The 27,906-nt window shown below is 40.3% G+C and overlaps 2 protein-coding genes across 2 annotated transcripts in view; both read right to left on the bottom strand.

Moving 5' to 3' along the window:
* LOC109970129 (nuclear receptor-binding protein 2) overlaps positions 1 to 18,001 on the bottom strand; it is a 27,064-nt gene extending 9,063 nt beyond the window's left edge. Inside the window, exon 1 of the mRNA XM_020617488.1 lies at positions 17,248 to 18,001. Within this exon, the coding sequence (XP_020473144.1) occupies positions 17,248 to 17,367 (120 nt within the window). The 5' untranslated portion in view covers positions 17,368 to 18,001. The remainder of the gene's footprint in view (positions 1 to 17,247) is intronic.
* Positions 18,002 to 19,711: 1,710 nt separating this feature from the next.
* On the bottom strand, positions 19,712 to 27,799 carry LOC109970127 (zinc finger protein 2 homolog). The gene is made up of 2 exons (XM_020617480.1): positions 27,371 to 27,799; positions 19,712 to 23,558 (listed from the first exon to the last, which is right to left on the bottom strand). The coding sequence occupies exons 1-2, from the start codon at positions 27,734 to 27,736 to the stop codon at positions 22,176 to 22,178; spliced, it is 1,749 nt and encodes a 582-aa protein (XP_020473136.1). The 5' UTR covers positions 27,737 to 27,799; the 3' UTR covers positions 19,712 to 22,175.
* Positions 27,800 to 27,906: the final 107 nt, after the last annotated feature.

Raw genomic sequence — 27,906 nt, forward strand, 5'->3', positions numbered from 1 at the left:
TGTCGGCTATGCTGAATGTGGTGTTGATGCTGGTAATACTAAGTCTGTAACATCATTAACTATAAGCACAAAAGCTTATAGTTAACCAGTTAAAAATTAACCAGTGAGAATAAAGAAAAAGACATGAGGGAATGCTGCCTGTCGTCTCCTAAAGACACAGTTGATTATGATCTGTGCTGTAAAAACAAAGCAGCAGAGCTTTACTGAGCATTTTGCTCAAACACTCAACAAAAACAGCCTGTCTGAGATGATGACACTCCAACTCTGCAATGACTATGGTATCTGGTATAAGTTCCATATACTCCATTCACAGAGATTTGACATTTGTGGCTCCACTAAGAAAAAGTTCAAATAGGCCATATTCTCTATGAGGCATGTTTAATTCAGATGTCATTACATTGAGGTTTCTAGCCAGTGATGCATAAGGTGCGAGTGTGGGTAGAGGGGAGATAAGTCATTGCAGGTTATGTTAAATGCTGCCAGCCACAGAACAATGTACGTAGTACAGAAGGGTGACAGGATGAGCAGCAGCTTGTGCTGAGAGGGAAGAGATGGATTAACAGGAGACAGAGAGTGAGAAGTGAGGGGATTATGGATGAGGGATTGGAAGAGGAGACACACGACAAGATAAAGAAGGCGGCACAGAAGAAAAGGAAAAAGGGAAGAAAGTTGAAGTGGCAGCGACCATGACGGGTTCTCTCGCTGCACGAGCCTAAAGTCATCACAGGATACTGCTGCTTCAGCTGGGAAGAGCAGACGTCACCTCTTGCTAATTTTATGCAATGGAGATGCAGTGAATAGGGAGATTAGGCGGGGTTCAAAATCCATTGCTAATTGTAATTTTTGCTGCATTTTACCAGTTGATGGAAAATTACAAACTCAAAGGTGCCATTTCCAGAGGAAAAGCCATTTCAATGTCTGGCTTGAGATTTCCAAGATTTTTTTTTTAAATTCTTTTATCCATTTTAGCCATGTTAGGTGTCAGTCAATGAACTACGTATATAGTACTATGGGTGTATTAAGAAAATGTCTCATTGATCCATTAGCACAGCTGCAGGTTCTTGTTTTGTGTTTCCCCAAACACCAGTGTGACAAACTGAGATTTGACTGTGCATGAAGCACTAACCAGCTGCAGGACCCTGACCTCTGTGACATTAACTCACAAGGATCATTCAGCTATTAGCTTTATATTTATAGAGAACAATGAATCTTTGACCTCATACTGACAAACTGAAAACAGCAAAAGAAGTGTGAGAAATTGAAATCTCACCACTGCCTTCATGAATTCTCCTTTGCTCATCAAACCCCCGTGCCCTGTGGATGGGGCACTGTCATTGCTCATTTATTCCGGTTTTTCCTTTAATTTGCCACCCGATGCATACAGTACAATCGTAAGGAACTGAATAAAACCAAGCTTGATTCGCAGTCAAAATCCCAGTTCATCCAAAGGTGTCAGATGAGGCTGAAGTCAGACGTCATCATGTTGAAAAAAGAAAATTCAAGGCTGTTGGCATTGGAGGCACTAAAATATCACCGAACGCTGCAGCACAAAGAAACCTAGCCCAGATTATATATAGTCAGCTACAAGTGCACAGATAGTTTACTTTTATTGGGAGAACCACTACAAAATCAAACCATAAACAACATATTGGTTGAAGCAATTGAAAATATTTGCTGACTCTCTAATCTTAGGCTGTTTCTCCTCATGTGTAACTGATCTCTATTTAGGTGTTTAAAATGTTTAGAATAAAAAGCGAGCACACCTGACACTCCTCTACCATTATTATCATGTCTCGTCAGCTGTCTGTGGAGCTTAGGTAGGCGCTGAACAACTACTATTTAGGTTTCTCTCTGCACCTAAATGACTGCTTAATGCTAACCAGTAATATATTCTACAGACCTCCACTTGTGCCACACTCCATGACATCATCGGTGAATGGAGTCAAAAACGCCTTTCTTATCTAGCTCAACAGGAGGAGGTTTGTTAGCCGAACCCAAATTCACAAGAAAGATGGCAATCTGTTTTATTAAAACTGCTATTTTGACTCGTCAGACACCAGATATCTTCCTGAAATAAGCCAGCCTAAGAGAAAGAAATGCTCAACCAGCCGCTGTGGTTTGATTTATTGCTCAATCTACAGTGCAGATATAGCAGAAGCTTTTCTACTATGAGATATGAGATAATCTTCCATTCAGCAAGAGATCATTATCTGATTACTGGTATTACAAAGCTGAAAAACAATGCTCTGACTTGTTGGCAGCAGAGGGAATTCCTTCATTTCGATAGCTGTCAGGAAGGAATTATTTTTGTTTTCCCCTGGCATCAGAGCCTGGCTGTTGTTTATTTTCTCTCTAGTTGTTGAGAAATATCCGGTCCCATATTCCAGCATCTCTGTCCCAGGAGTTTAGCAGGGTCTGTTATTTGGTAATACCAGCTCGAGTCTTGTAAACACTACTCTGTGTGCTGAGATCTGATTGGCTGTTGGAGGGGAAGTGAGTTAAGGGTGTGGAAAGGGATTTAGAGATCACGTGCTTGTGTCAAAACACCAACTTCCATTCTGACGTTTATGAAATCTGCATCTGTGCAGCACACAAACCACTCATTAACTCACCACACAAATTATTCTCATGCACCTCTTCTCATTTTACGTTTTTGGAATGGTGTTCTCCTTATGTTCAAACTACTCAGGGTCAAAGCTGCTTCAGAAATAATAACAGAATAAAATAACAGAACAGTGCAAATAAGACAAAAGATACATTGGTTTATCACAATTAAATCTCCTCATTTACAACACGATTATCAGTGTTAAATGTCAGACCATCTGCAGTGACGGTTTTATTGTGGAGAAATTTTACATTTTGCACAAAGCCAGAGAATGATCTCAAAATGAGGAAAGGCGCCCGATGTGAACGAGCAGAGAGGAATCAGCTACAGTATGGTGGCTCTTTCAGGGCGACTCTCTGCGCAGAAGCATCTTAAATGAAAGAACGTCTTTGTCTGAGACGGCGTGTGGGTCCTTACAGTGACAGAGAGCTTTGTCTCCTACACATCCGTATCTCGCCTCTCTGCCGAGCCTCTTTCTACCTCAACAATGAGCTAAGACACCACACTGCATTAATATTTAATAACTAGAAATGGTACAGGAAAGACTGAATAATAAGCATTGCTGTACTACTTGCTTTATGTAAATAAGATCATGTTCCTCTGCGGCTCTGTGCTTTTTGTCTCTCAGATACTTCACCGGCTCAAGGAGACATGCTAAAAGGATGTGGAAAGTGCAAGAAGCAGATGAAACTTTCATAATTCTGTAATTTGGATATGTGAGAAAGGGGGAATAATACCACCTCTTCCATTCAAGCTTCCTGCAGTTACTGAAGAAAAATGTTTTCTGTGTGTGAAAAATAAGGAAAACTTCTCAAAATTAACTTATCACACTAGATGTACCTAAAACATCTTTGCAATTCAGAAATACATCACCTGAACTTTGCAGTTTCTTTTATATTCAGAAGACTAACAAAGTGAACACAGTCAAAATTCCCTGCTGTCACCATGAATTAAGTTTAGAGATGACAATTTATAGTCTCAGTGAAAAGTAATGGCACTGTATTTACTATTTCGCTAGCTTCACTTTTATTCTGAAAATACAGTGAAGAAAAAAGACTTGTTAGACTGAGCTTATCAAATCTGGGTATGTGGAACTTGGATGGGATCCTGTAGTTATTTACAATTAACCAATTAACCATTAAATGTATCAAGTGTAAGAAAGTCACATTGCCAAATCCTCAAATTAATTTATTCAATTTGCAATTATGTAGAAATGTGAAACTCAGCAGACAGTCATATTCGAGAAGCTGGAAACAGGAATTGTTTGGCAATTTTGCTCCATAAATCATTTAAGTGATGATCAAAATTGCTCCTGGTTAATTTTTTGTTGCACGGCTGATCAAAGTAATATTTTAATCATTTGACCAGAAAGTGGAATCCAACCCTTTCCTTGTAAGACCCCTGAACCTTCCTGGAGCCACTGAGATGAAAAGCATAACTTCCCTTTAAACACACACCTACGTAGTTTACCAATACAACATTCCTATATTCATGATGGGGGAAGAAAAAAACACAAGGTCAGAGCACTCGGTGGCCATTTCATCTGCTCACTGGCATTTCCTCATTTTCCTGCTCATGCTCTTATGAGAAAACAAAAGCCCTGAGGTAAACGTAGCACAGAAGCAGGTGAGATATGTTTTCTATCTTTAAATCTTAGTAGGTGTCAAATGATCAGCATACGAACCAGTTTGGCTCCGAGGCACAACCATCACGACTTGACTGTTCAGACAGAACAGGAGAGAGCTGCTGCGATGTACTCGCACCCTGCTTTATCACAGCACAGTAACCGCCTGGTTGTCTACTGCCAGAGGTTAACACTGCATAATGTAGCAGGTTAAATCATTATCTGACTCCAATAACACCACATTAGTCTCTGTTCTGGCTTTTGGAAGTTACTGGCAGTCATTTATCATTTATCTAATCTTTTGTGCCTTTTGATGAGAGTAATGTTGATGTTACAGGACAATGAGAGGGGATGCCATGCAACAATGAGATAATTCACAGTTACTCAAATTCCACATCAATGTCAAATGGCACATTTGAATCCTGTCAAATATGTGTGTTTTGTTTTGCAGTAATCTGTTGCAGGTTCATCTGACAAGACAATCATTGCTTTAGCAAAATTCAATTTAATGTCTGAATAAGACATTAAATCTTTGGGATGAATGTTTTGATCCTGTGGTGAAGCTGAAGTGCTCCCTTCCGGTCTCCCTCTGAGAGAGGGCCAGGTTAACAAGGTCGACCTTCGTTTATTTCCATTTTAATGTTGCAGAATGAACTGTTCAAATACGCTGAAACAGTCAAACCTCCCGCATTAATTAAGGTTTCATCTCACAACAGCAGCAACAAAATGCAGGTCCGCACAAGCACAGAACAGCCTGATCCATCAATTTAATTGTATTTTTCTCCCGTAACTGAGGGAAGTATGTCACTCATTAGCTGTTAAATGTTTCACTACATGCTCACCAGATATTGCCGACACTATCAGTTTAATGCTAAGCAGGTAGTGCACTCAGGTTTGTTTGTTTTGCTTTTTTTACTTTTCTTGAAATTAAGCCTGCTATTGCTTGAAAAGAAACTGATGAAATTTGGAGAGTCTGAACCAAAGCTGAGGGACATAACACCAAAACAAAAAGCTTATAGATGCTAAAACAATTTGTAGAGTTCAGGAGAACTGCAGGTTGATAACACCATGGGGGATATTTACTAAATGTGTTGCAAATTACCTTCAGGTGTGGAGAGTATTGCAGCACCACACATTTTTGTCTAAGTTTACAGCGACTGAATTTTAATATAATTTGAAAAATCAGCAAACGCATTTCAAAGCAGGAGTCCGGTAGTCCCCTGCCAGTCAAATCATCTTTGATTTCAGTCAGTAACTGAAGCATGGTCTGACCTGAAAGCCTTCACAGTCCAACATGGTCCTCCATTTTGATTATAATGTGTTTGTGTTTCACCCACAAAGCCACTCACTAACACATCCATAATTCTGGCACCAAAGGAAAACAGATTTAAAAATGGTTGCAGTGTTTTGCAATTGGTCTTTTTTTTAAGCAAACCAGTCCAGTTCCTAGAACAGAAGCAGTGGTACTGACTAGGCTGCTAAATAAATGTTTGCCATGACCTGAAACTGGCCCCATTTCTGCTCCTATAAAAACATCTGCAAATAACTCCATTGCTGAAGAAGCTCAACAGGGTCTGGCAGAGTGTGCACAAGTATTAAAGTCCCTCATTAAGTGGGGTAATTTCTGCCCGGTTCATTCTTGGAAATCCACAAGCATTGCTCGCTTCACTGCTACTACAAAAGCAGAGGTAGAGGAATACCTTATGTGAGCTGCAGCAGCTGTGTCCCCCTCCCCTGCATCTCCAGCAGGAGTTACTACAGTACAGCAAAAGAGGTGACCCAAGGTAAAAGGAACGGCAAACAGTGCAAAGCTTTGTTCAGTTTACAGTACGTCAGAGTGGTCGGCCAGAAGCAGTTGAACACTTGTGCTGAGCACAGTAGCAGCGTGCTTTTGCCAGCTGGGACTGAAATTACCTCACAGCACTCCTGTTGCTGGAGGTAGGAGCAGAAAAACAACAGCATCATGCAGAAGAAATGGCTTACAATAAATGGTGTGTGACAATCCAGTTAAGCAGGCGATTCTCTCTTAAAGCAATTGTTGCATTTATAGGCCTCAATTAGTTAAGCGGTCAATACTGAGATGGTAAAAATAACCCATGTGGAGACAGAAAAAAAGCAGAGTAAACACAGGTATGAATAAAATAACCGAGCAGAGTGGGTTGTGTTTATCATGTGGCGTTTATCTTCCAGAGGGATTAAGCTGAGAAGTGAGAGTTAGCCAGATCTGGCTCTTAAGCAAGTGTTCAAACAAAGCCAGTTGGCAGACATGCAGAGACTGCAAGTCCATGCAAGCTAGAAGTTGTTTTTTTACCACTGTTACCGTTATGTAATGTTACAGACGAAGCTCAATAGGAGTGTCTGCGAAAACAGCACATGGGGGGGTTGACACCTGTTTATCTAAACCTCACCTGCACCACAGTTTCTGCAGAAGACACACAGTACTGTATAATACATGCTGTCATTACCACTAGATTATAAAAACACTAAGTATTCAGACTGAAAACAGCCCAGTGTTAAAGCAGTGGGATGTGTGCTGCTTCAGTTACTAGTGGGAAAGGCTGGCTAATACAAGGATCTCAATAATAATTGTTAGAAAATCCCACTATAATGATGATAAACGTAACTGTTCAGCATTTGATTCAACCCCCTGTACAATCGTCCTTTTAGGCTACAGCTGAGACATGTAGGGCCATAACAAGTGACCACAAGGGGAGTCAAACATCTGCACAGAACAGCACTCCTGTGAACATGGTTCGGATTTCTAATGCTAGACAAACAGTAATAGAATAATTTTCGCAAAATATGCAGGCGACCTGTGTCAGCGAAGGCAGCCATCATCTGAAAACCATCCTACCAAATATACAGAGGCAAAGTGTTTGCCCCCAAACTACAGCACTAGAAGCCAAGCTGGCAAACAACATGATGGCATTAGTTCAAATCCCAGCAGCAGCTATCAGCCTTTAAAGACTTTACTCCATATAAAGTTCAAAAAGAAGCAGTGAGCACAATTTTATACTTTATAGCAATTGACATGACACCGGTTTGGTGGAAAAAGTGGGTTTCAATAGCTACAGTCACAAGAAAACCTATTGGCAGTGTTTGCCGTTTCCTGGTTTTCTGCATAAACTGCTCATGAAATGTGATTTGACTTTCACCAAAGTCACAAATAAAAGTACACAATACTTCTAAGCTGATAAAACACAAAACAGGCATGGTCTTTCATGTCTTTATTGACCAATTTATGTAGAAAACCAGGAAGTTGCAAACAGCATCATTACTTTTTCTTACGACTGTAAGTGAAAAACAATAAAAGTGATCCCACACAGTCATGCTTTAGCTTTATTATTAATCCAAGCATTTTCTGACTGACCTTCATCAGGTATGAGAATATGAGACATCCGACCATCTATATATGGCAGTTCCCTTCAATTATCCAATCCAGAAACACAAAGACACACGATTTGCTTCTCTGAAAGCACATTAAACCATTTTCAAAGCAAGTTCCTCTATAAATACGTTGTCAAAACAGCTCCAGAAAACAATATACTTAAAAAAAAAAACTTCCAGGTAGTATGCAAAACCTTTTAAAACACCAGTATTCAATCTCCATTCATATCTGACCAGAATAATCATATCAATTCATACATGGGCCACATGGTTTCAAAGGGCTGTTGTTTCCGATAATGACTAAATTATATACAGTATAAGCCTGAGCATTACTGTGCAGCACATGTTCTGGGCTTTTATTCACTGGCTCTATATTTAATTCATTAGGCATCTCTCTGATTGTTAGTTGTTTAGATGCATTTCTAACTCAGAGTGGCCTGCTTTGTTTTCAGCTGCCTCAAAAACAAACACATTCACATTCTGAACGCAAAACTCGGTTGAAGCTGCCAAACCTGGGCGCAGATTTATGAGGGCCTGGAAATTTGACTTCGGGTTTAGAAGAACAACTCAGATGCTATTTCTGTTCAGGAGGAGCAGCAGGTAATTGGGTAGGTCTGATTTTTATATGCTCCCTTACAAAGCATAAAAAAGGGCTTAAGTATGAAGGTGTCCGCCGTTTCTCCACAGGGTTCGTAATCTACCTACTTATGTACATATTTCACAAACGCACAAAGATATCCGCATTGGGTTTCAAAGGTCGAGTTACAGGCTAACGGCTTTGACGTGAGGAATAAATGAACCAAGACTTTGACCTGCACACAGTTTTCATATCAGCTGGTGATGCAAGTTCCCTTTGAAGTTGTAGAAGCACCTAGTATCACTTCTGTACTTATAGTTGAAACGCAGTACAATCAATCAAACCGTATGTAGCACCAGGCTGCATAAATGGCTCTGAAATGAAGAGGGGAAACCTCACTAACTGGCTCAAACCAGCACTGTGCTGGTGCACCCACAGATCTCTCCACACAAATTACAACACAGGTTTGAAGGAGAACAGGGTGCGGATGTCAAGTGGTAGATGGCTGTGCAGCGTAAACGTAAAACCACTCAGTGCATTAAGGAGTGCTCAAGCAATTTAATATTCCACTTCCATTTCAAACGTAAGAGACCTGCAGAGCAAAAGGAGGGTAAAAAATAATCAATGCAACAGAGAGAGAGAGAGATATCCTCACTTAGCAACTTTAAAATCAATCCTATACTTTCTAAAATGCTACAGTTTTGTTTTCTCACACTTGACTAACTGAACAGCTCCTAACAGGACTAGTTAACCAGTCCCGATGTGCACAACCCATGAAGTCCCTCTTGAAAATAACACAGGTATTGTCTACCTGTCGGTTTACATTTATTCCACAATTAGTGGTGCAAAGGATCGTAGTTGATCCATGATCCGTACAGGTTCCCCCCTACGGTGCAGCAGACATGTGGACTGCAGATTAATTGCAAAGCTTAACATCATAGTATGAAACACAGTTTTACTGCCACTGTTACTTTGTAAAGTAATAATTTCCTAACTCTTGAAGCAGTGAAAAGATGCAGACAAAGCAGTGGTGTGTCCACGCCAACATATGTTGCACCGGCAAGATTTACAGACTTTCGCAGTCATGGAAACATAACATGCCTTTACAAGTATGAAACAGTCACAGTTTCATTACATTTAGGCTCAAACACTACTTGGTTAATTTAACTATTGAGTAAACTTTGGACTTTTTTTGGTTTTTGTTCTCTGACCTGAAAAATTATCCGATCCATTCTCTAGGACTTTCTGCACAGTGGTCTGTCTAGAGAAACGCACTGTAAGACTGAAGGTTTGAAACACAAACCTGGTATTTACTAACAAAGTATTAGCATTTTCACAATCAAGCTCCATTGTTGCTGTTATGAAATCTTGATGTGATATCAGGTTGTCTATCATTGTGTAATAATGCACCACAAAAACCAAAGCAATTAGTAGTTGTAAGTGTATATGTGTTTTTTCTACCATTGCATTTTGTCTAACTGCAAATAGAGGCAAAGACAGAAAAGCTGAGAAATGAATATCGATGACACTGTGCAGTCTGAATTCTGCAAACCCCAGTGGAAATGTTAAGACTTCAGTTTCACAGTGATAAATATCAGAAGCCTTTCTACTTGTGAATTCAGCCATAAAATATGTTCTACAAATCTGTTTACATTGCCTCATTTCCTCCTGGCAGTGCCAACCGATGACTCCAGGAAACTCATGCCTTTCAAAGATCTTGCAAACTGTGTGTATAGCACGCTTGAGTAGGTACAAGGAACTCCACACAGGCATGGACATTATGCAACAACTACTATGATGGCTCCTTGAAAGCCTGCAGACATGTCGGCCGTTTCTAGAGAGTTCGTCTTCATGCCAGCTTTCCCATCCGACTGGCAGGAAATCTGAGCAGCTTGTATCACAAACAGTCACCTCTCTGTAGATCCTAACATACCTGATGACCCCCGGAGGCCTCACTGACAGACAACCAGGTGACAGGATCCCTCAAGGTCAGATGACCCAACAACTTCATAAATTGTAGATTGTAACATGAACTGACACCCTCCTTTATCAGAAATCAGTTGGTGATTGGACAGATGAAGGACGTCTCATGCTGTTTGTAACATGTTTCGAGTCCTTTCTCTTCGCATCTTACATGGACAGGACTAAGACACAAGGAAAAGATGCAAGTGAGGGAAACAACAGTGTTTATAAGAGATTTGGGATGTACCCTACTGTCCCACCCACGTAAGGCACAAAAAAAAAAATGCAAGGAAAACATGTGAGGAGAGAGGACTCAAGGAAACATGAGATGTCATTTCCTCCTGTCTTTTTTCTGAAGCATCCAATCACCGACTGATTTCTAACAAAAGGGCATGCTGGTTAATAAAAAATTTCCATGAAGGATGGTCTCATGTATCCTCAATCAGAGCTCCTCCAGCAGACTCCTAGCTCCTCAGAGCCAATATAAGAGATTTGTGTCCTTGATCCTTGGTCAACTGGAACAACATCCGGGTCAAGCGAGGATCAAGGAACCATCATATAAAAGACATGAGAAACACCCATTTTCTCAATCATGTAAACTGGCTGGCAGAGGATTCTTCCAGAAAACTACTGAAAGCACAACACAAAAAGTAAAACCTGTCCACCCTCATAAAGTTTGGATCCTGGATCGGCAGCGTCCACACTTACTCTCAAATGCGCCCAATATCACAGGCTGGTGATGACAGCATATGTATATCGGACGGTGGACACTTACTTCAAACTATTAGTAAGGTCAAGGTTTTAGAACCATCATGGAGGTGCTATGCAAGCGCTGCTGTGTTGTATAAACAGGTCTCATTCATGCACTGGTGCCTGGGAAACAGCAGCATATAAACACCAGGGTATTCATCTTTTCCCCAGTGCAACAGTAGAATCTCTTTGCATGTTCATCAGCAACAAACAAAACATTTAGCATCAATAGCATGTGACACCCTTGACTAAGAGCTGTGTAGTGACAACAGTGGAAAAATACAGGATCAAATCAAATGTTATCTCTAATACAGTCTGGCAGTCTCTGTCAAGGGCGTCCTGGCTGTAAAATACAGCCTCATCACACATGAGAAAGCAAATTACACACCGTCATTAAACCATTCATCCATCTGTTGTATGACGTTGAACCCAGAATAACCTTCAAGCAACAGTCACAGATGAAATGATACTTCATGCACAAACATAGAGCTGTACAGATCTGTAGCCCTGGGAAGTTCACATTTTGAGCTGATGGAGGGGCTAGATGAACCAGGAGATCACCAAAGTTATTAAAATTCATCCTGTGAAGAACATATCATGTCAATTCAGCAAATAGTTGCCAAGATATTTTAGTAGGAATCAAAGCTGTGGACAGACCAGCAAATACTGGGTACATCTCAAGTCTCTTATGTTTCCCATGTTTTCCTCACTCAAAGATGTGTGGAAAGAGGAACAGAGGAAATGTTTTTAGAGGCATGAGACGTCCTTCATCTGAAGCATCCAATCATTGATTTCTGATAAACCGGCGTGGCAGTCTTTAAAAGACTCCTCTGAAGGATGCTCTTGTGTTTCCTCACTCACATCTCCTCCAGCAGCCTCCTTGCTCCTCAGAGCAGGAGTAAGTCTTGGGACATCCTCGATCCTCACTCAACTGAAACCATTTCAGGGTCGTGCAAAGATCAGGGAGCAACCATATGAGGCTTGAGATGCGCCCCTGGTCATACACACAGCTTTGTTGCTAGCATGACGAAAAGCCCAGAATCAATGACTCATCTCCACAGATCATTACTTTTGTGTTCTAGGAATTCAAAGGTGTGAATGGGTTTCCTAGAAAACCTTTAAGCCCTGAGCAAAGGCCTAAGGACCGCCTTTGGCAGAGCGACCATGTTAACAGGAGAATCAAAGCTGCTGTAGGTTCACCTGCAGGGAAATTTGAGTGTATGTTATTCCTCACTGTGCATGCTTATGCTGCTGGATTATTATGGAGGGAAACTCATTAGAAGGATCCCCACAAGACGGGCAGTGCCCACTGCAAGCTGCAACCGAGCGGCAATGCTCTGTGCTGAGGGTTCATTTTTACAACCTCGGAAAATCCCCAGAGGTCTACTGCTATAGCTAGGCTACATCATGGTAACTGTGAGTTGATAAGTTGATGATGTTTAATAAAAATGTCCCACTGAGTATAATCAACCTCTGACTTGTATATTGTTACTGACAGTCAATTAATTGATCAACAATTTCATTTCTGAAGAAAAATACAAAAACACATGCCATTTTCAACCTCTCAAATGTGAAGAGTTGCTGTTTTTCTCACTTTAATACAGCTGTAAATTAAAGATCTTTGGGTTTAGAATATACAGTCTTATGCAAAAGTTTAGGCACCCCTTGATAAATAACAGATTTTGGTGATTTTTTTATTTGAACAGATGTTAACACAGTTTCTCTTGGAAATGGAAAAAATGCACAATATTTTCTGCAAACAGTGATGCATAGTTACTTCTTATGCCATAAATTGAACAAAAATAAAAAATAAAAACATTATTATGGCATGGTGCAAAAGTTTGGGCACCCTACACAATCAGTACTTAGTAACACCTCCTCTGGCAGAGGAGGTGTGTAAGTGGTCATAACATGAACTACAGTCCTGTACATGTTACCCTATGAATCTGTAACAGAGCAGAAATACCAGTGTGTGTGAATTATATCCAACATCCATTGTCCACCACACAATCATTTTTTCCTCCATTTTGTTTACTTTCCTTAAGGTAGTGAAATGGAGCAATGAATAGCTCTGTGCTTCAGTTTTGTTGGAGTTAAAAAGACCAATGGCTGCAACTCTCAAAACTGCAGCTCACATTTGCATTTTCATGCTACACACTCCAGAACACAAAAACAAAGTAAATCAATGTTGTGTCACTTGGAGAAAGTGCTAGCATGGAACATGTTTGTGTCTTTAATCACATTATTCAACAAGCGAGTTCAAAGTACAAAATCAACAATTTTAAAGTTTAAATGTATAGTTTATTTATGCATTGTGTAATGTCAGACTTTAACTGTCCTGCGCGTTCTTTTATGAAGACTAATCGGACTCAAATAGCACCTTTCAAACATTTATTATCATAACTGAATGGACCATTGAATAGAGCAATTTACAGAGCTCTGGGTTCCATTTCTCTGAAGCCCTATCAACAACACCAAAACAATTCAATCTGCCTTCAGAGCAGAGGAACCCTATTCTCCTCAACCCAGCTGATTTTATACAATTCAAATGTGCAATTGTAGGCTGGTCTGGTCCTCTCGTGCTGTTCCATTGGTCCATCTATCCAGCTGCTTAGAGGAACCCATGGTTGCTGGGTGTCCGCAAGTGTGTGCACAAGGTTTGAAGAGTCAAGGTATTTGTACAGCTTTGAAATTGGCATTTACCAATGACAGCTGTTGCTGTGCATCAGATCTAACGAGCTGATTAAGGTCTGATACCTTGTGAGAGACTTTGAGACTCTGGAACTCTTAGGGTGCCCAAACTTTTGCACCATGCCATAATAATGTTTTTATTTTTTATTTTTGTTCAATTTATGGCATAAGAAGTAACTATGCATCACTGTTTGCAGAAAATATTGTGCATTTTTTCCATTTCCAAGAGAAACTGTGTTAACATCTGTTCAAATAAAAAAATCACCAAAATCTGTTATTTATCAAGGGGTGCCTAAACTTTTGCATAAGACTGTATGATCAGCATTTTTCACATTGTGGACCAAACAATAAGAAATGTACTGAGAAAATGATAATGAAAATACTTTTCTTGGATTACATGGGCTTGTGTGGCCATTACATATAAGCAAAGGCGCTGACTGTGAAGTTATGTCAGATTTAATTTCTTAGTATACGTGTGACAGAGCCTACATATATACTGTGTATCTGAAGAGTAAAATACATTTGTTTGGAGATGAAAACCAGCTTATTATGCTAACGCCAGACTTTCCCAACACATGCATACAATTCTGGTTAATACACAAATGCACCTCACATGCTTATTTGTGAATTATCACCACAATGAATAAATACAGTCTTGCTCACCTCATTTTTATTACCCTGAGCAGATGGAATAGAAGACGGAGCAGTTACTGGAATAAGTGCTGCACTACTCTGGTGCAGTACAGAGAGGGGCTGGGTGTGGAGTCACTTCAGGAGGTCTACCCTGCTGCATTATCGAGCCAAGATCCAGGGCGAGCAGAGATAATCTTCTGTCCAGGCTGGACTTTATTAAAACAAGCAAGGTGTCACAGGTCTGACAGACACCTGGTCCTGTTGGCTATGTATGTACAAACAACTATCACTGATTCTGGTAACGTGAGGTCCTATATAAACTGATGCAGAGATTTAAAAGAATTCAGGTTCGACTTATTAACTGGATTCAAATTCAATAAATTGATCATTACTGGCCCCACTCCCTAGAGTTTTTGTCAGACTGCTTCCTCAACAGCCATATTTTGTGACTCACTACTCTCTGACTGAATGTCCCCATTCTGGGAAGGCACAGATGACTCAGTCGGAGGATACGTAGCACCTGTCAGAAAACTAAATCACACTGCTGCTGATGTGCAGATAACCTAGTAAGTTATGTTAGCAAAGAAAAGAATGTATTAAACCTGCAGCTTTAGTTTGATTCATTTCTTGTACTGTGTTGCAGGTTTAAATCATTTTTATCTGATGCTTCTCATACAAACATGAGAAGGCATAGGAAGAGCTTCACCAGTAAACTACAACATAGAAATGCAGCTTTCACCCTTGTTATGCTTGAGAGAGTCACAGCAAGAGGGATGACCTAACTTTGAAGCCAACAGTCTTCCAGCTAAAAGTCTAAATCAGTTTCTGCTGAGTAAACAGACATGAAAAGCAACAAGACCATGTGTTGACCACGTGACTGTTGGCTCTGAGTATTTTAACAGCTGAGCTAAAGAGGCAGGAATTCTGGACTTCAACACACAGACTTGTGTTCATGTACATTTGAAGCCTGTCGCTCACACACACACACACCCAGGCCTGCTGGACGGAGAAAGAGACAAAAAGCAGGGGAACATCCACCCTGGTGCAACTTCACAGAGTCATCATTGAAAGGTTGGTGACAGATGACTTTATGTAACTTCTGTTTATTCTTAGTAGGATCTCACAGATCTATAAACACGTGGCCTACTTCACAGGTCAGGACTGAAAACATGTGGATCAACCTGTCACTACTTAGGATGGATGAAACTAAGGAGTCAAGGTGTTATGATGAGCAAGAAGCTGCTGTAAGGAATAATTGCTGTTAATATTTCGGTATGGATTATAACTGCAACAACTGCTGCTCTCAGTGGGAAGAGGTAAATATAAATGTGACAGTGGCAGATGGGTAATCAATGGGTGGAAAAAAGCCTGGAGCAGTGGCAGCGTGTGTTCTTTCTAACATCGCCCATCCTCAGCGTGCTGGGGATGCTGTGTGTACATCAGATAACCTTCAACTTATATTCTCCACCATATCTTGGGCTTTTGGAGGAGACACCCACAGCTTCACAATACTCACACATTTAGATACATGTTTCTTCTCTCTGATAATGACAGAACTTTCAGGAGGCTTCTGCGAACATTGTATTTGCCTCATAAGAGGACAGGTTCAGCCTCGCCGAGGCCGCGGATACAGCAATCACCACCTGAATATTGCTGGTGACTGTTTTAACAGCTGAGCTGAACAACAGCATGTGAATGCATCAGCTGGAAACGTCACAGGTGCTGTGCTGTTTTATGTCTTTGATGCTGACATGAAACAAACACAGGATTGTTTATGGGAGAGGAAGCTCCAAGCAGGTCCACTGGGTTGTTTTCTGTAATGCACAGTCCAACTACTGTGTTCACAAGGAAAGATTAGTCTAGTAGAGATCAATTGTGTTTTAAAGTTGAGGTTTATTATTGTTCTGCTTGACTAATTGTGTAGTTATTTTATTTTGCACTAATTAATAGAATCTAAAATGAATTCCTCCCCAAGTTAGCTGTATCTGATGTGAATGCATCTGCAGCCACCACAAAAAGAGGTCTGCAGAAATGTGCTAGTTTGTGAAATGCTCCTTATCCAAAATACGGGTCTAAGAACATAAGGTGTTGTTTTGTATTGTAAAGCCTTCTGACACAAATATATGTGCTACATAAAATTGGTTGATTAACAGAAAATTATGCACAAATTTTTATAATCAATTACCTTTACTAAATTTACAACAAAAAAATTGCTGTCTTGTTTTTCATTGTCACGTGATAGTAAAATGAATCTGTTCCTTTTTTATGTTAGAAAACAATTTCAAAGCAGGTTTTAGAGAACTGAAAGTGGAATTTTCAGTTTTTACATTTTATAGACCAGACACTTGATAAATAAGGAAAATAATCAAATTAACCTATAATGAAAACTCGCAGCCCAAAAAACTGACTTCACTTGAAAACTATATATTTCATGAGCTGCCCTTAACAATATACATTACCCAATAAATTTTCCAGCTATCTGTCTCTCCAGCTTCCCACAGTACAAAGACATGTAGCTTAGGGTGACTGATGACTCTATATTGTCCGTGGTTGTTTGTCTACATGTCCTCCCTGCTATAAACCGGCGACCTGTCCAGGGTGGACCCCGCCTCTCACCCACTGTCAGCTGGGATTGGCTAGTGTCAGTGTGTCTCTTCAACCAGGCCAGAAGGGTCTACAGGTACCGGATTCAAACAAAAAACACACAGAAATCCTTCGACTTTCTCACTGTCCTAACGTCTGATGCATCCAAGGACCCGACTAGTCACCGGGACCCACTAAAACAGACTGTATGGGGGCAAAGCAAACCAGCCAGTGCGTCACTGCACGAGTGAGGTTTATGGTTGAATGGTGCAAAAAACCATGAGGCAGTAAAATTCTTCGGCCTGGCTGAAGCACTGCATAACGCCGGATGGCGAGTTTAATCCAAAGGGCGATTAACTGAGCTATTTACTGGTCAGAAAGATTACTTGCACAAATATAAGACAGACAGACAGACAGACAAACCAACCAACCAACCTGCTCCTTGCGTTTCTGCCAGCGGCCGCATGGGCTCTCCTCCAGGATTTCACTCTCATCCTCGCTCTCCTCCTCCTTCCCCTCAGATCCTGATTTCCTCTCCGGGACAGACATCGTCATTTTAAAGCCGTATATCTCCAAATTTCCACCCTAGACCTTCGCCGCCTTCTTTCCTCCCCCTGTCTTGTGTGTTTTGTTGCAGTGGAGGAGACGAGACGGTCCGCCGCTCGTCTGCGCAGCGCAGTGCCCCCCGACGACTCCTGTCGCTCTCTCAGCCCCTTGATTGGCGCTCAAAACATATTGCAGAGAAAATGGATGTTGCTGAAAACAGCCACTCCTCAGTCAATAGGAAAACCACGCAAATTAACCCTAGAAATGTGGGCTATGCATTGCACAGTAGCTGGAAGACCTGACATGGGTGGAAAATATATCCCATCCTTCATGCGTCCTGCACGCCGCATGCAAAATAGGTTGCGAAATTGTTTTCTGCTTAGGCTCTTTGCATTCGCACGGAAGTAACGCGGTTTCAAACGCGACTAAAAACTCGGTCACTGAATCAAAATCGTTCCCAGTGAGACCAGAACTCGTCACGGAGATCGTCTGAATTATGTGGGGGAGTTGATTTTTCTACCATCTTCCACACGCGTCACTGTCGGCGTCTACGGATCTGAAGGCCATCAGCTCCTGCTGCCAGGCACGGCGCGCACAGAGACGGAATTCAATACCGTAAAGTCTCCGTGACATGCGCACAGTAGATCAATGCAGGTCCTCCTGGGAGCGGGAGCACACACGTAAGGCGAGTTTATAAGGAAGATTACGGTACACGCTGGATCGCAGGGTAAAGAAAATTCTTTAAAACCCGAGGAACAAGAAATTAAAACATTTCTGTCGCTCTGTTAAGTGTTTTGTCCTTACCCCTCAGGGCAGGAGTGGCTACTTCAAGATTAATTTCATAATGACCATCTCAGAAACATCTACATTTTGTGACTTTTATTTCATGAAATGGACACATTATCCAGAGTTGGCATGTTGTGTTTATTATGAAGTCATTATTTTGAATTCTGAGGTAATTTACCAAATTCAAATCCATATCTGATAGTGTGAAGAACAGTGATTTAAAGATGTGTTGCCATAGCTCTATGGCTTGTATCCTTCTGAACAGTTTGAGAGAATATGGTACTGTTTGTCAAGCAAAGGCTTTTCATTAGTACATGAAAACAGTTTTAATAAAAACCTAGTTTGCCATCTGGTGGCTGTGGTTCAAAATGCATCTAGAGCAAATGATGTGTGTATAATTCATTGTTTCTTAGCACACAGCACTCACAGGGAGCCCGTGAATGAACCACTGTCCTGCCAGTCACTGTTAATAAGATTTTCTTTTGGCACACGGAGCAGAGTAGAGCAGACCCTGTCTAGACAAGCTTTGTATGTCTAGGGCACAAAGTGGTTGTTTCAGAGATGGCAGCAATAACAAAGTGGGGGGCAGAAGCTGGAAAATCATAAAGGAACTTATAGTCATTTGTGCATTCATAAGAAAAAAGTAGTGCATGATATTTGCAAAATTTTCTCCCCAGACTGGATAGAAAAGCTAAAACTGAACAAAGGATGTATAATGTAGGATGATGCTTTGGAGCTCTTCCTCCTGTCTTTCCCTCCATCCACAAAGAGTGTAAACAAAGTTCTGGTATATAACATTTATTTCACAAATTGGTCAAAGACCTACTGCAGAAATACACAGGAAGGATATTTCAAACCGAGACAACAACCAAAATCAAGTAAAACATTTGTCAAAATGTTAAACAGCAGTGTTTCAACAGATTTTAAGCTTATTACAAACATGCTAGTATATCTTAGTCACAAACGTTAAAGCCACACTGTGTAGAGTGGTGCAATAATACTGTGTAGATTATTTTACACAATTAGAACAACAGCAATTCTATTCTGCTGGTTTGATACAAAAACACTTCACCAATACTCACTGTGAAATTCTAGTTTGCATTTCTAAGCTTAGAGAGGTCCAACAAAAATACTTACCAAACATCATGACAGCAAACATTAAACAGTTCATATTACATCATGCAGATTTGAACAGTAAGTAAAAAGAGTGAAATGTTTCCAGTGATGAAAAAGAAAGCAATTTATGGCCAGTTAAGAAGCGTTACATATCCGAAGAAGGGCAGGGCTATTTGTTTTCCCACACAAAGTAAGGTGTTCTGCTTTGGATGTCTCACTGAAGAAATCATTTTATCCCTTTCAGTATCAGTAATATTATCGCAGACTGCAGAAAGCAGATATGTGCACATGCTATGCAAAACATGTACAGGTTAGCAGGTCTGCAACAGGTAAGAAATATTTGTAATTTAGAATATCATGCTTGGACCAAAAAAGGCACTTTTCATTTTAGTAGTTGTTCAGATAATCCTGTTGTGCGAATACCTATGACTTAGTTGTCTGTTCTTTTTCACGCATCCATTTTTAAGGCAAGCACAAACAGTGGACAGTGACTGGTGTTTGCTGTCAAACGCAAGGATAAGCTTAACACTGGGTGGATTAGGTCAAGGGTGTAGTTTTCCATAAGGGCGAAGCGGCATGTCCCTACCAATATTTTGGGAGGACAGAAATACAGTATCCCTACCTGTGTGCATTATCTTTCTTTGGAGTGAGGTCATATTTGATCATTCCAATGTGTCATTGTGTCCATACCACGTCTTGTCCTTTGTGGACAACTTTATTCCAACAGCATCAGGAAAGAGAAGCAGAGCAGGCTGATGAGAGAAGAACAGGTAGGCCTACTTCGTCAGTGTTCCAGGTGAGGCTCTAATTATAAAATATACATAGTTTAGAATTATAGGGAGGCATCAGCATTAAAGTTATTCTCAAAATGTTCAACCTTTGTAACTCAGTGTATTTGGTCATGAGTTTATTCTGGAAAAAAAAAAACTTACATCAGAACAAGTTGGTTTCATAAGATCAAGTTTAAAGTTTCCCTCAAAAATACATTAGAACCAAATAATAAATACAGTTCATAAAGTAACACAGATGAGGTGGGGCGGGGGGATCTGGAGCTGGGCTTTCTCTGTTATGCCAGTGTTGAGACCAAACCTACGCCCTTGGTCTAGGTCACCCAGAAACAGATCAGGTCTGAGGTGGACAGTGTGAAAAAAAGAAGTGCCCTCGCCTCCGCAATATCACTTGCTCAATATACAAACTTGCCATTTGATTGAGGCAATTGTTGTTAGACTCAACAGACATCCAAAGAAAGACGGGCAATCTTGCAAGGTGGTCTCTGGTCTGGATGCGGCAGCTATTTCTGAACAGTGACTACCATGCAGTTAGTGGAGGTGGATAAGACCACAAAAGTACTATCAAATTCAAGTACAATGTACAATGCCCCATTTCAGAATGGTATGTATTACCGCATTATAATTACTGATGCATTAATGTTTCAACATCACCAGTGTTGACGCTGGTGGAGCTGATTTTATGTTCACATTTATACCACTTCATGTGCTGAAAGGTGGTTAATCCATGATAATATTAGTTTGTTATATTTGTTCATTAAGTAAAGTAACTGAACCTGACAGATAAATATAAAAATTACAATATTTTTCTCCGATTTGTAGTGGAGTAAAATAAATGTAAAATGGAAACACTCAAAGTACTACAAAACTGTACTTAGCTTCAGTACTTGAATTTAGGTATTTCTCTCCACTACTGATGTTTGGTATCTGTGGAAATATATCAGTCACATGATAACTGTCACATGATCAATGAACTGTGTATAAAAAAAAACCTTAACGGGATCATTATTTTATTAATTATCATTATTAATTGTAGTGCACACAGTTACAGACATGCACACAAGGGAGGTCTAGATCATCTTCACTTAGTAGTAGCTGTTCACGACTAGATGATGAACTAGACATCTCCTTGTGTGTGCAGGAATTCATATTACTTTGTATAATCTCTGCAGTATATTCACAGCAAGTACAAACACAGTGAGAATCAGGAAACAGATGAAAGTAAAGCATATTCTGCAAACTGGTATCACTCGTAGCCCTACTGTTATTTCTTTTTACAGTTTTTCTCCATATTCCATTTTCTCTCAATATTCAAATGACAAAGTTTTCAAAACAACTTTGACATTCTACACAACATTTAACTTTCTTCTGTGCAGCATAATAGTATGTCTCAACCTTTTCCCACAAGTACCAAATGTTTAAGGCAAATGATTGAGTGCAATACAATTTGAAATGCATGTATTTGTACAATGTATCAAACTCACGGCAAAACACAGCAAATCAAAACTACATACACATTAAAATGGACTGCATGTTCATTAGGACTGATGCAAAAGACATTCTGTTTCTATTACATTTGGAGAAGTACAAATGTCACACTTCATTTACAGTTGGAGCTTTGTAAACAACTCTGGAGCACTTTTATTTGGAGCTTTGTTTGAGTGAGATAAAGACGGAAAAAGTAAGGCTTCTTTAACACGATGTTTTATTCTTATTACAGCTCAATTTTTCATTCAAGAAAAGTTGCAAAAACCTATGTGCAATAAACCCCAAGTTGCTCTTGGTGGCTGTCCCACTGGTGGGTGAATGGGTTAACAGTGTGAAAGCGCTTTGTGTGTGCATCAATGTGCTATACAAGTGTAAGTCCATTCCATGTAGACAAACTCCAGGCTCAAATTTACATGTTCTCTGCAGTGTGAATGTACTGATCAAAGTTTACTTCCCTTCATGTGATGGAAACTTTCCCACAGTGGTAGAGCTGTACAGTTTCTCACCAGAGCAAACACAATGATGGAGTTTTAGTTTCACCAAGTCTCTGAAAGTTTCCCCATATTAGTCATACTAATACGGTTTCTCTCCAGTGTGAACACGATGGATTTTTAGGTCACTTCACTGAAGAAAAGCACATTAATCACAATACAGTTTCTCTCCACTGTGAATACGTTGATGGATTTTTAAACTACCAGACTGTGTGAAAGCTGCACCACATTGTTCACACCCATATGGTTTCTCACCAGTGTGAACACGTTGGTGAGTTTTTAGCTCACTTGACTGAGCAAAAGCTTTTCCGCACTGGTCACAACTATACGGCTTCTGCCCAGAGTGAACACGCTGATGGATTATTAGGTGACTTGACTGAGCAAAAGCTTTTCCGCACTGGTCACAGTTGTATGGTTTCTCTCCAGTGTGAACACGCTGATGGATTTTTAGGATACATAAACGGGTGAAAGCTGCCCCACATTGTTCGCACCGATAGGTTCTCTCTCCAGTGTGAACACGTTGATGGAGTTTTAGACTCCCTAGCTCTGTGAAAGCTTTCCCACACTGCTCACACCAATACGGTTTCTCTCCAGTGTGAACAATCTGATGGGCTTTTAAGTGACTTGCACGACCAAAGGCTTTTCCACATTGGTCACAGCTGTATGGTTTCTCTCCAGAGTGAATGCGCTCATGGAGTTTTAGGCTGCTTGATTGGGTGAAAGTTTTTCTGCATTGATCACAGTTGTACGGCTTCTCTCTAGTGTGAACACGCTGATGTGTTTTTAGGTCACTTGACTGAGCAAAGGTTTTTCCACATTGATCACAGGTATATGTGCTCTTGCTAGCGTGCAATCTCTCATGATTCTTTAAACAGCGTGATGTTGTGAACCTTTTCCCACATTGATCACACCAATATGGCTTCTCTCCAGTGTGAACTATTTGATGGGCTTTTAGGTGACTCGAACGACCAAAAGCTCTTCCACATAGATCGCAGCTGTACGGTTTCTCTCCAGAGTGAATACGTTGATGGATTTTTAGGTGACTTAACTGAACAAAAGCTTTCCCACATTGCTCACAGTTGTATGGACTCTTGCCAGCATGAACTCTCTCATGAGTCTTGAAATAACGCGATGTTGTAAACGTTTTCCCGCACTGGCCACACCAATATGGTTTCTCTCCAGTGTGAACAATCTGATGGGCTTTTAGGTGACATAAACGACCAAAAGCCTTCCCACAAAGCTTACAGCTGTACGGTTTCTCTCCAGAATGAATGCGTTGATGGATTTTTAGGCTACATGACTGAGTGAAAGCTTTTCCACATTGGTCACATTTGTATGGTTTCTCTCTAGTATGAACACGATAATGGATTTTCAGTTCATGTGACTGAGCAAAGGCTTTTCCGCACTGGTCACAGTTGTATGGGCTCTTGCCAGTGTGAACTCTCTCATGAATCTTTAAATAACGTGATGTTGTGAAAGCCTTTTCACAGTGGTGACAGCGGTGACGTTTGAGCCCCATTCTTCTTCGTTTCTACAGAAGCAGACAGACAAAGAGAGAGAGGGAGATTATATGTAACTCTTTACATTTGACTAATTCATTTCTACCTGGGGCAAGGGCATGTCCACAGAGGAGCATGGGATGGCACTAGCCTTTACAGAAACTTAAACGATTGCCATAGATGCTCCTTTACATTTGGTTGACATCCCCATTGCAGAGTTTCATCAGGAGAAATGTAGGATCCAAAGTTTTTGGAGCTTGATCCATAACACAAACTAAGTCAATCAATATCTTAAACTCTCTGTAGGAGAGTTCAGAAACAGTCTCTCACATGAAAGAGGGTCCCTTTAAGACATTATTTTTAAAACTAATTAGATCATAAAAACAGAATAATTTATAGCCAGTAGCTCACGTTCTATATTTCTACTGCTGAAGCTGGCTAGAAAACAGTTATCATTTACTGTCATCTTCATGTAACTACAGGAGTGATCTTATCAGTATTGGTTGCAACTAATGAAGCTGTCTCTGTCTTGATGATAAATTAAGTCAGTGCATGTCCAACTTTACACATCTCGGTTTAGGAGAACACTGATGTTTAAGGTCATGTTCCAGGGCTTGTTAAACTCTTCTTAATCTTAGGTCTTTTCTTGTCTTGAAATATGTGCAGAGGGGGTGGGTGGTGCGGGATGGGAGATAAAACAAGTGAATATGAAATAAAATAATGTAAACTTTACTGTGGACTTATAATGGCACTTAAAACCAGGTTCTAACTCTTCTGCTCTCAGTGCTGTCACCTGTTTACAACAGGGTGGGACTGAGCTGCTCTCACACAAACACCAGAGAGAAGACTTGAGTTTGCATTTTTGTGCATTACTTTACTGTTGGGATGATGTTTTAATGAGCCATTATGGAGGGGAAAATAAATTCCCAAGTTAATCAGGGAATCCCACAGGATAATTTCATGGTGGCTGTCTGCCAGCTTTAGCTTAGTAGAAGTTGGGTGATGCAGCAGGATACAACCCTGAACAGTGAAGTAAATCTATTACGGAATGGCTTCAAAACAAGAAAATCTGCCACCTGGAGTGTTCCAGTCAGAGCCTAGACCTCAACCCAACAAAGATCTTGTGGAAGGACGATGCTGTTCACATCAGACATCTTAGGAATATGACTGAGCTTAAGCAGTTCTGTGAGGAGGAATGGTACAAAATTCCTCCAGAATGTTATACAGGTCTAATCTGTAGCTTCAGGAAGAGCTTGTTTGAGGTTATTGCTGCCAAAGGAGCCTCAAACAGTTATGAAGTCCAGGGGTTCACTTACTTTCTCCCCCAGCACTTTGATTGTTTTAGATGTGTGGACAATAAAGACATAAACATTATAATCGTTTGTATGGTATTAGTTTAAGCACGTTGTGTTCGTCTACATTTGTGAGACAGATAAAGACTGGATCACATTTTATGACCAAATCACTACACAATTAATCATTTTTTGGATCTCGATTCTGACCCCTGTGCAACCTCATTTTGATTCTGCCATGTTTACATTTGCAGGGAGATCTGTAACATTAGACCAAGTTCCCCCTTTTCCTCTCTAAGCTGTGTTAACCAGCAACAGGAATGCTTTACATTATGTGATGAGCTGTATGCAGAAAGAGAAGACCGATTCAAAACACATCCAACGTAACGGTTATGAGTCAGAGGCATGCAGAGTGCAAGCAGTGTTTTGCAGCTTCCAATGGTAACACAACGTACTTGTACAACTACGTGAGATGTCAAAGTTACATCAGAGTAAACCAATAACGACAGGAGACAAATTACAAACACCACCAGGCTCACAGTATACACCTTTAGGTTTAATTGCAAGATGTGGATCATCCTCACTTGCATAGAGGTATTTTGGCTGTGACAAGGCGAATGTTGCTCAAAAGATGGCAACAGATAGTTGGCAGTTTAGCTAGGCTATCTAGGCTGAATTACCACAGCTAACTAGTTATACTATTGACAATTTGGTTCAGCTCAGCAGGCACAAGCGTTCAGAGCAACCATTTTATTTCATCGGGTGGAAGAAGTACTCAAACCGTTTACTTAAGTAAAAGGAGCAATGCCAGTGTAAAAATACTATGGTACCAACAGAAGCCCTGCCATCAACATGTTACTTATGTACAAAAATATTAGCTTAAAAATATACTTCAAATAGCAAACGTACTGCAGAATGGCACATTTCACATTAATGTATATCATATTATTAAATTATAATTAGGTTATTGAAGCATTATTGTGTACATCACATTTAATGTTGCAGCTGGTAAAGGTGGAGCTAATGTTTACTACCTTTTGTGCTTATAATTTCAATTACTGCTGGGTAGCTTGTGAATTTCCTCAATAAATCAATAAAGTCACGAATAAACTAACTAAACTAAAGTTATCAAGTACATGTAGTGCAGTAACAATGCTTTCATCTGAAATGTAGTAAAGCAGAAATATAAAGTAGCAGAAAATGGAAATACTCAAGTCCAGATACCTCAAAACTGTACTCATGTGCAATACTTGAATAAATGTTCTTAATTACGTTTTCCACTACTGAGAAAGGGAGCCATACCAGTCTAGGGTTGCCATAGATACCAAAAATATTATTACAAATGAATGAAAATATTTTTGACCAACCCAGAATATTACATACAGTTTTACACTGAACAAATACTTCTGTTAGCGAGTGTATTCCTATCAGGGACACGCAGAGAGCGTATCAGGTGCAGGGGCTCAAATTTTAAAGACAGGGCAGTTATCAATACAGAGCTAATTAGAATTTTCCAACAATACAATTATTAATCATTAACAAATTATCAGGAAGCTGTGTCATTATACGAGTTACTGTTTTAAATTGCTTTAAATGATCTGAAATGGTTTTCTGGCTCTAACAGGATATTAATTGAAATGCTAGCGACAAAAGCAGAACTGCATAGGGTTAGTGTTTTTCGGATAGATTTGTTTTGCGTGTCTGTTCTCCAGAGATACAATAAAAAACAGGCAAGGACAGTAACACTGAGGACAGAGGAGCCAAGTCACCTGTCACTTGTCTGCAGCTGTGATTAGAAGACTGAGACAGACAACAAAAGGAAGGAGTGATTCCATTAGTTCTTACATTTCCAGGCTATCTGTGCAAAGTTAGTGCCACTATTATTTCAATATAAATGCAGCTCTGTAATTTCCTTTGTGCTTTTATTTTCAATTGGAGAAAACTAGTTTATCAGAATGTGTAATTCTTACATTGCAGCTCTGCCTTCTGATACACTGTGCATTGTCTAGCTATAAACTTGTTATGCAAATAGTGAGTTAAAATGTAAATAAGCAAAATATATTTAAATAAAATGTAATGTAGCTTGTAAAATGTGTAGCTTCCAAAAATTATTTAATCTTTTAACATTACTGTTTGTAATGATGCGCCTTGTTGTTCATTCATTCCATTTCCAAAATTATATCATGGAACAAAAGAGTAACAGACAATCTACAAACTACTGTTTTGACTTAAAGATCCGCATCTTTAATGTAACCATGTATCTTGCATCATAAATCGGTTATAAGTGACTTGTGATTATTTTAATTCTGGAGAGACCACCAGCCATGATGTACCTACACATAAGGAGGCACGACATTGTCCCAACATGGCGGCCGCTGTTGACGCATTGCTGTAACAGATAGCAGCGGCTCCCACGATATATCTAAGAACTGGGCATAGGCTTCTAAACGCTACCTCAGTCCATATGTGACATATCAGAATGAACAGGTGATAATCGGACCCTAGAGACTCGTTATGAAGCCGTTTCTATAGATTAAGTCCTGAATACTGACCTGTTGATCAGAGGACGAGCCTGCTTTGTGCCTCTCGGTGGGCTCGTTGCTCCGCTGGTCCGGCTCGTTGCTCTGGAAATCTTGATCCTGGCTCTCCTCCATTATTCCGGTCTTGTGCTGGTCATGGTAGAGAAAATCCTGGTCATGGTTTTCCTCTTTAATTTCCCTTTTGCAGTGGTCCTGGTCAAAAAAATCCGGGTCCTGCTTCTCTTCTTTCATTTCACTGCTGCAGTGGCCCTGATCCCCGAAATCTGGATCCTGGTTCTCTTCTTTCATTCCGCTCTTGTCGTGGTCTTGGTAGAGTAAATCAGGATCCAGCTTCTCCTCTTTTATTCCGGTTTTGTGATCTTCATCACTGGAATCCATGTTCTTGTGTTTATCGCCACGTTGTGCCTCACCTCCGTGATCTCGCGATCTTACAGAGTCTCGCAGTCACAAGAAATTCGCTAAACTCGTTACAGTGTCACCCATAAAAGTAATAGTAAGTCTTCTCAGGTTTATTTAGACTATCAGCCGTAAATGTACACACGTAACTT

The sequence above is a fragment of the Monopterus albus genome, unplaced genomic scaffold (assembly GCF_001952655.1).
Source record: "Monopterus albus unplaced genomic scaffold, M_albus_1.0 scaffold190.1, whole genome shotgun sequence".
NCBI lineage: Eukaryota > Metazoa > Chordata > Actinopteri > Synbranchiformes > Synbranchidae > Monopterus > Monopterus albus.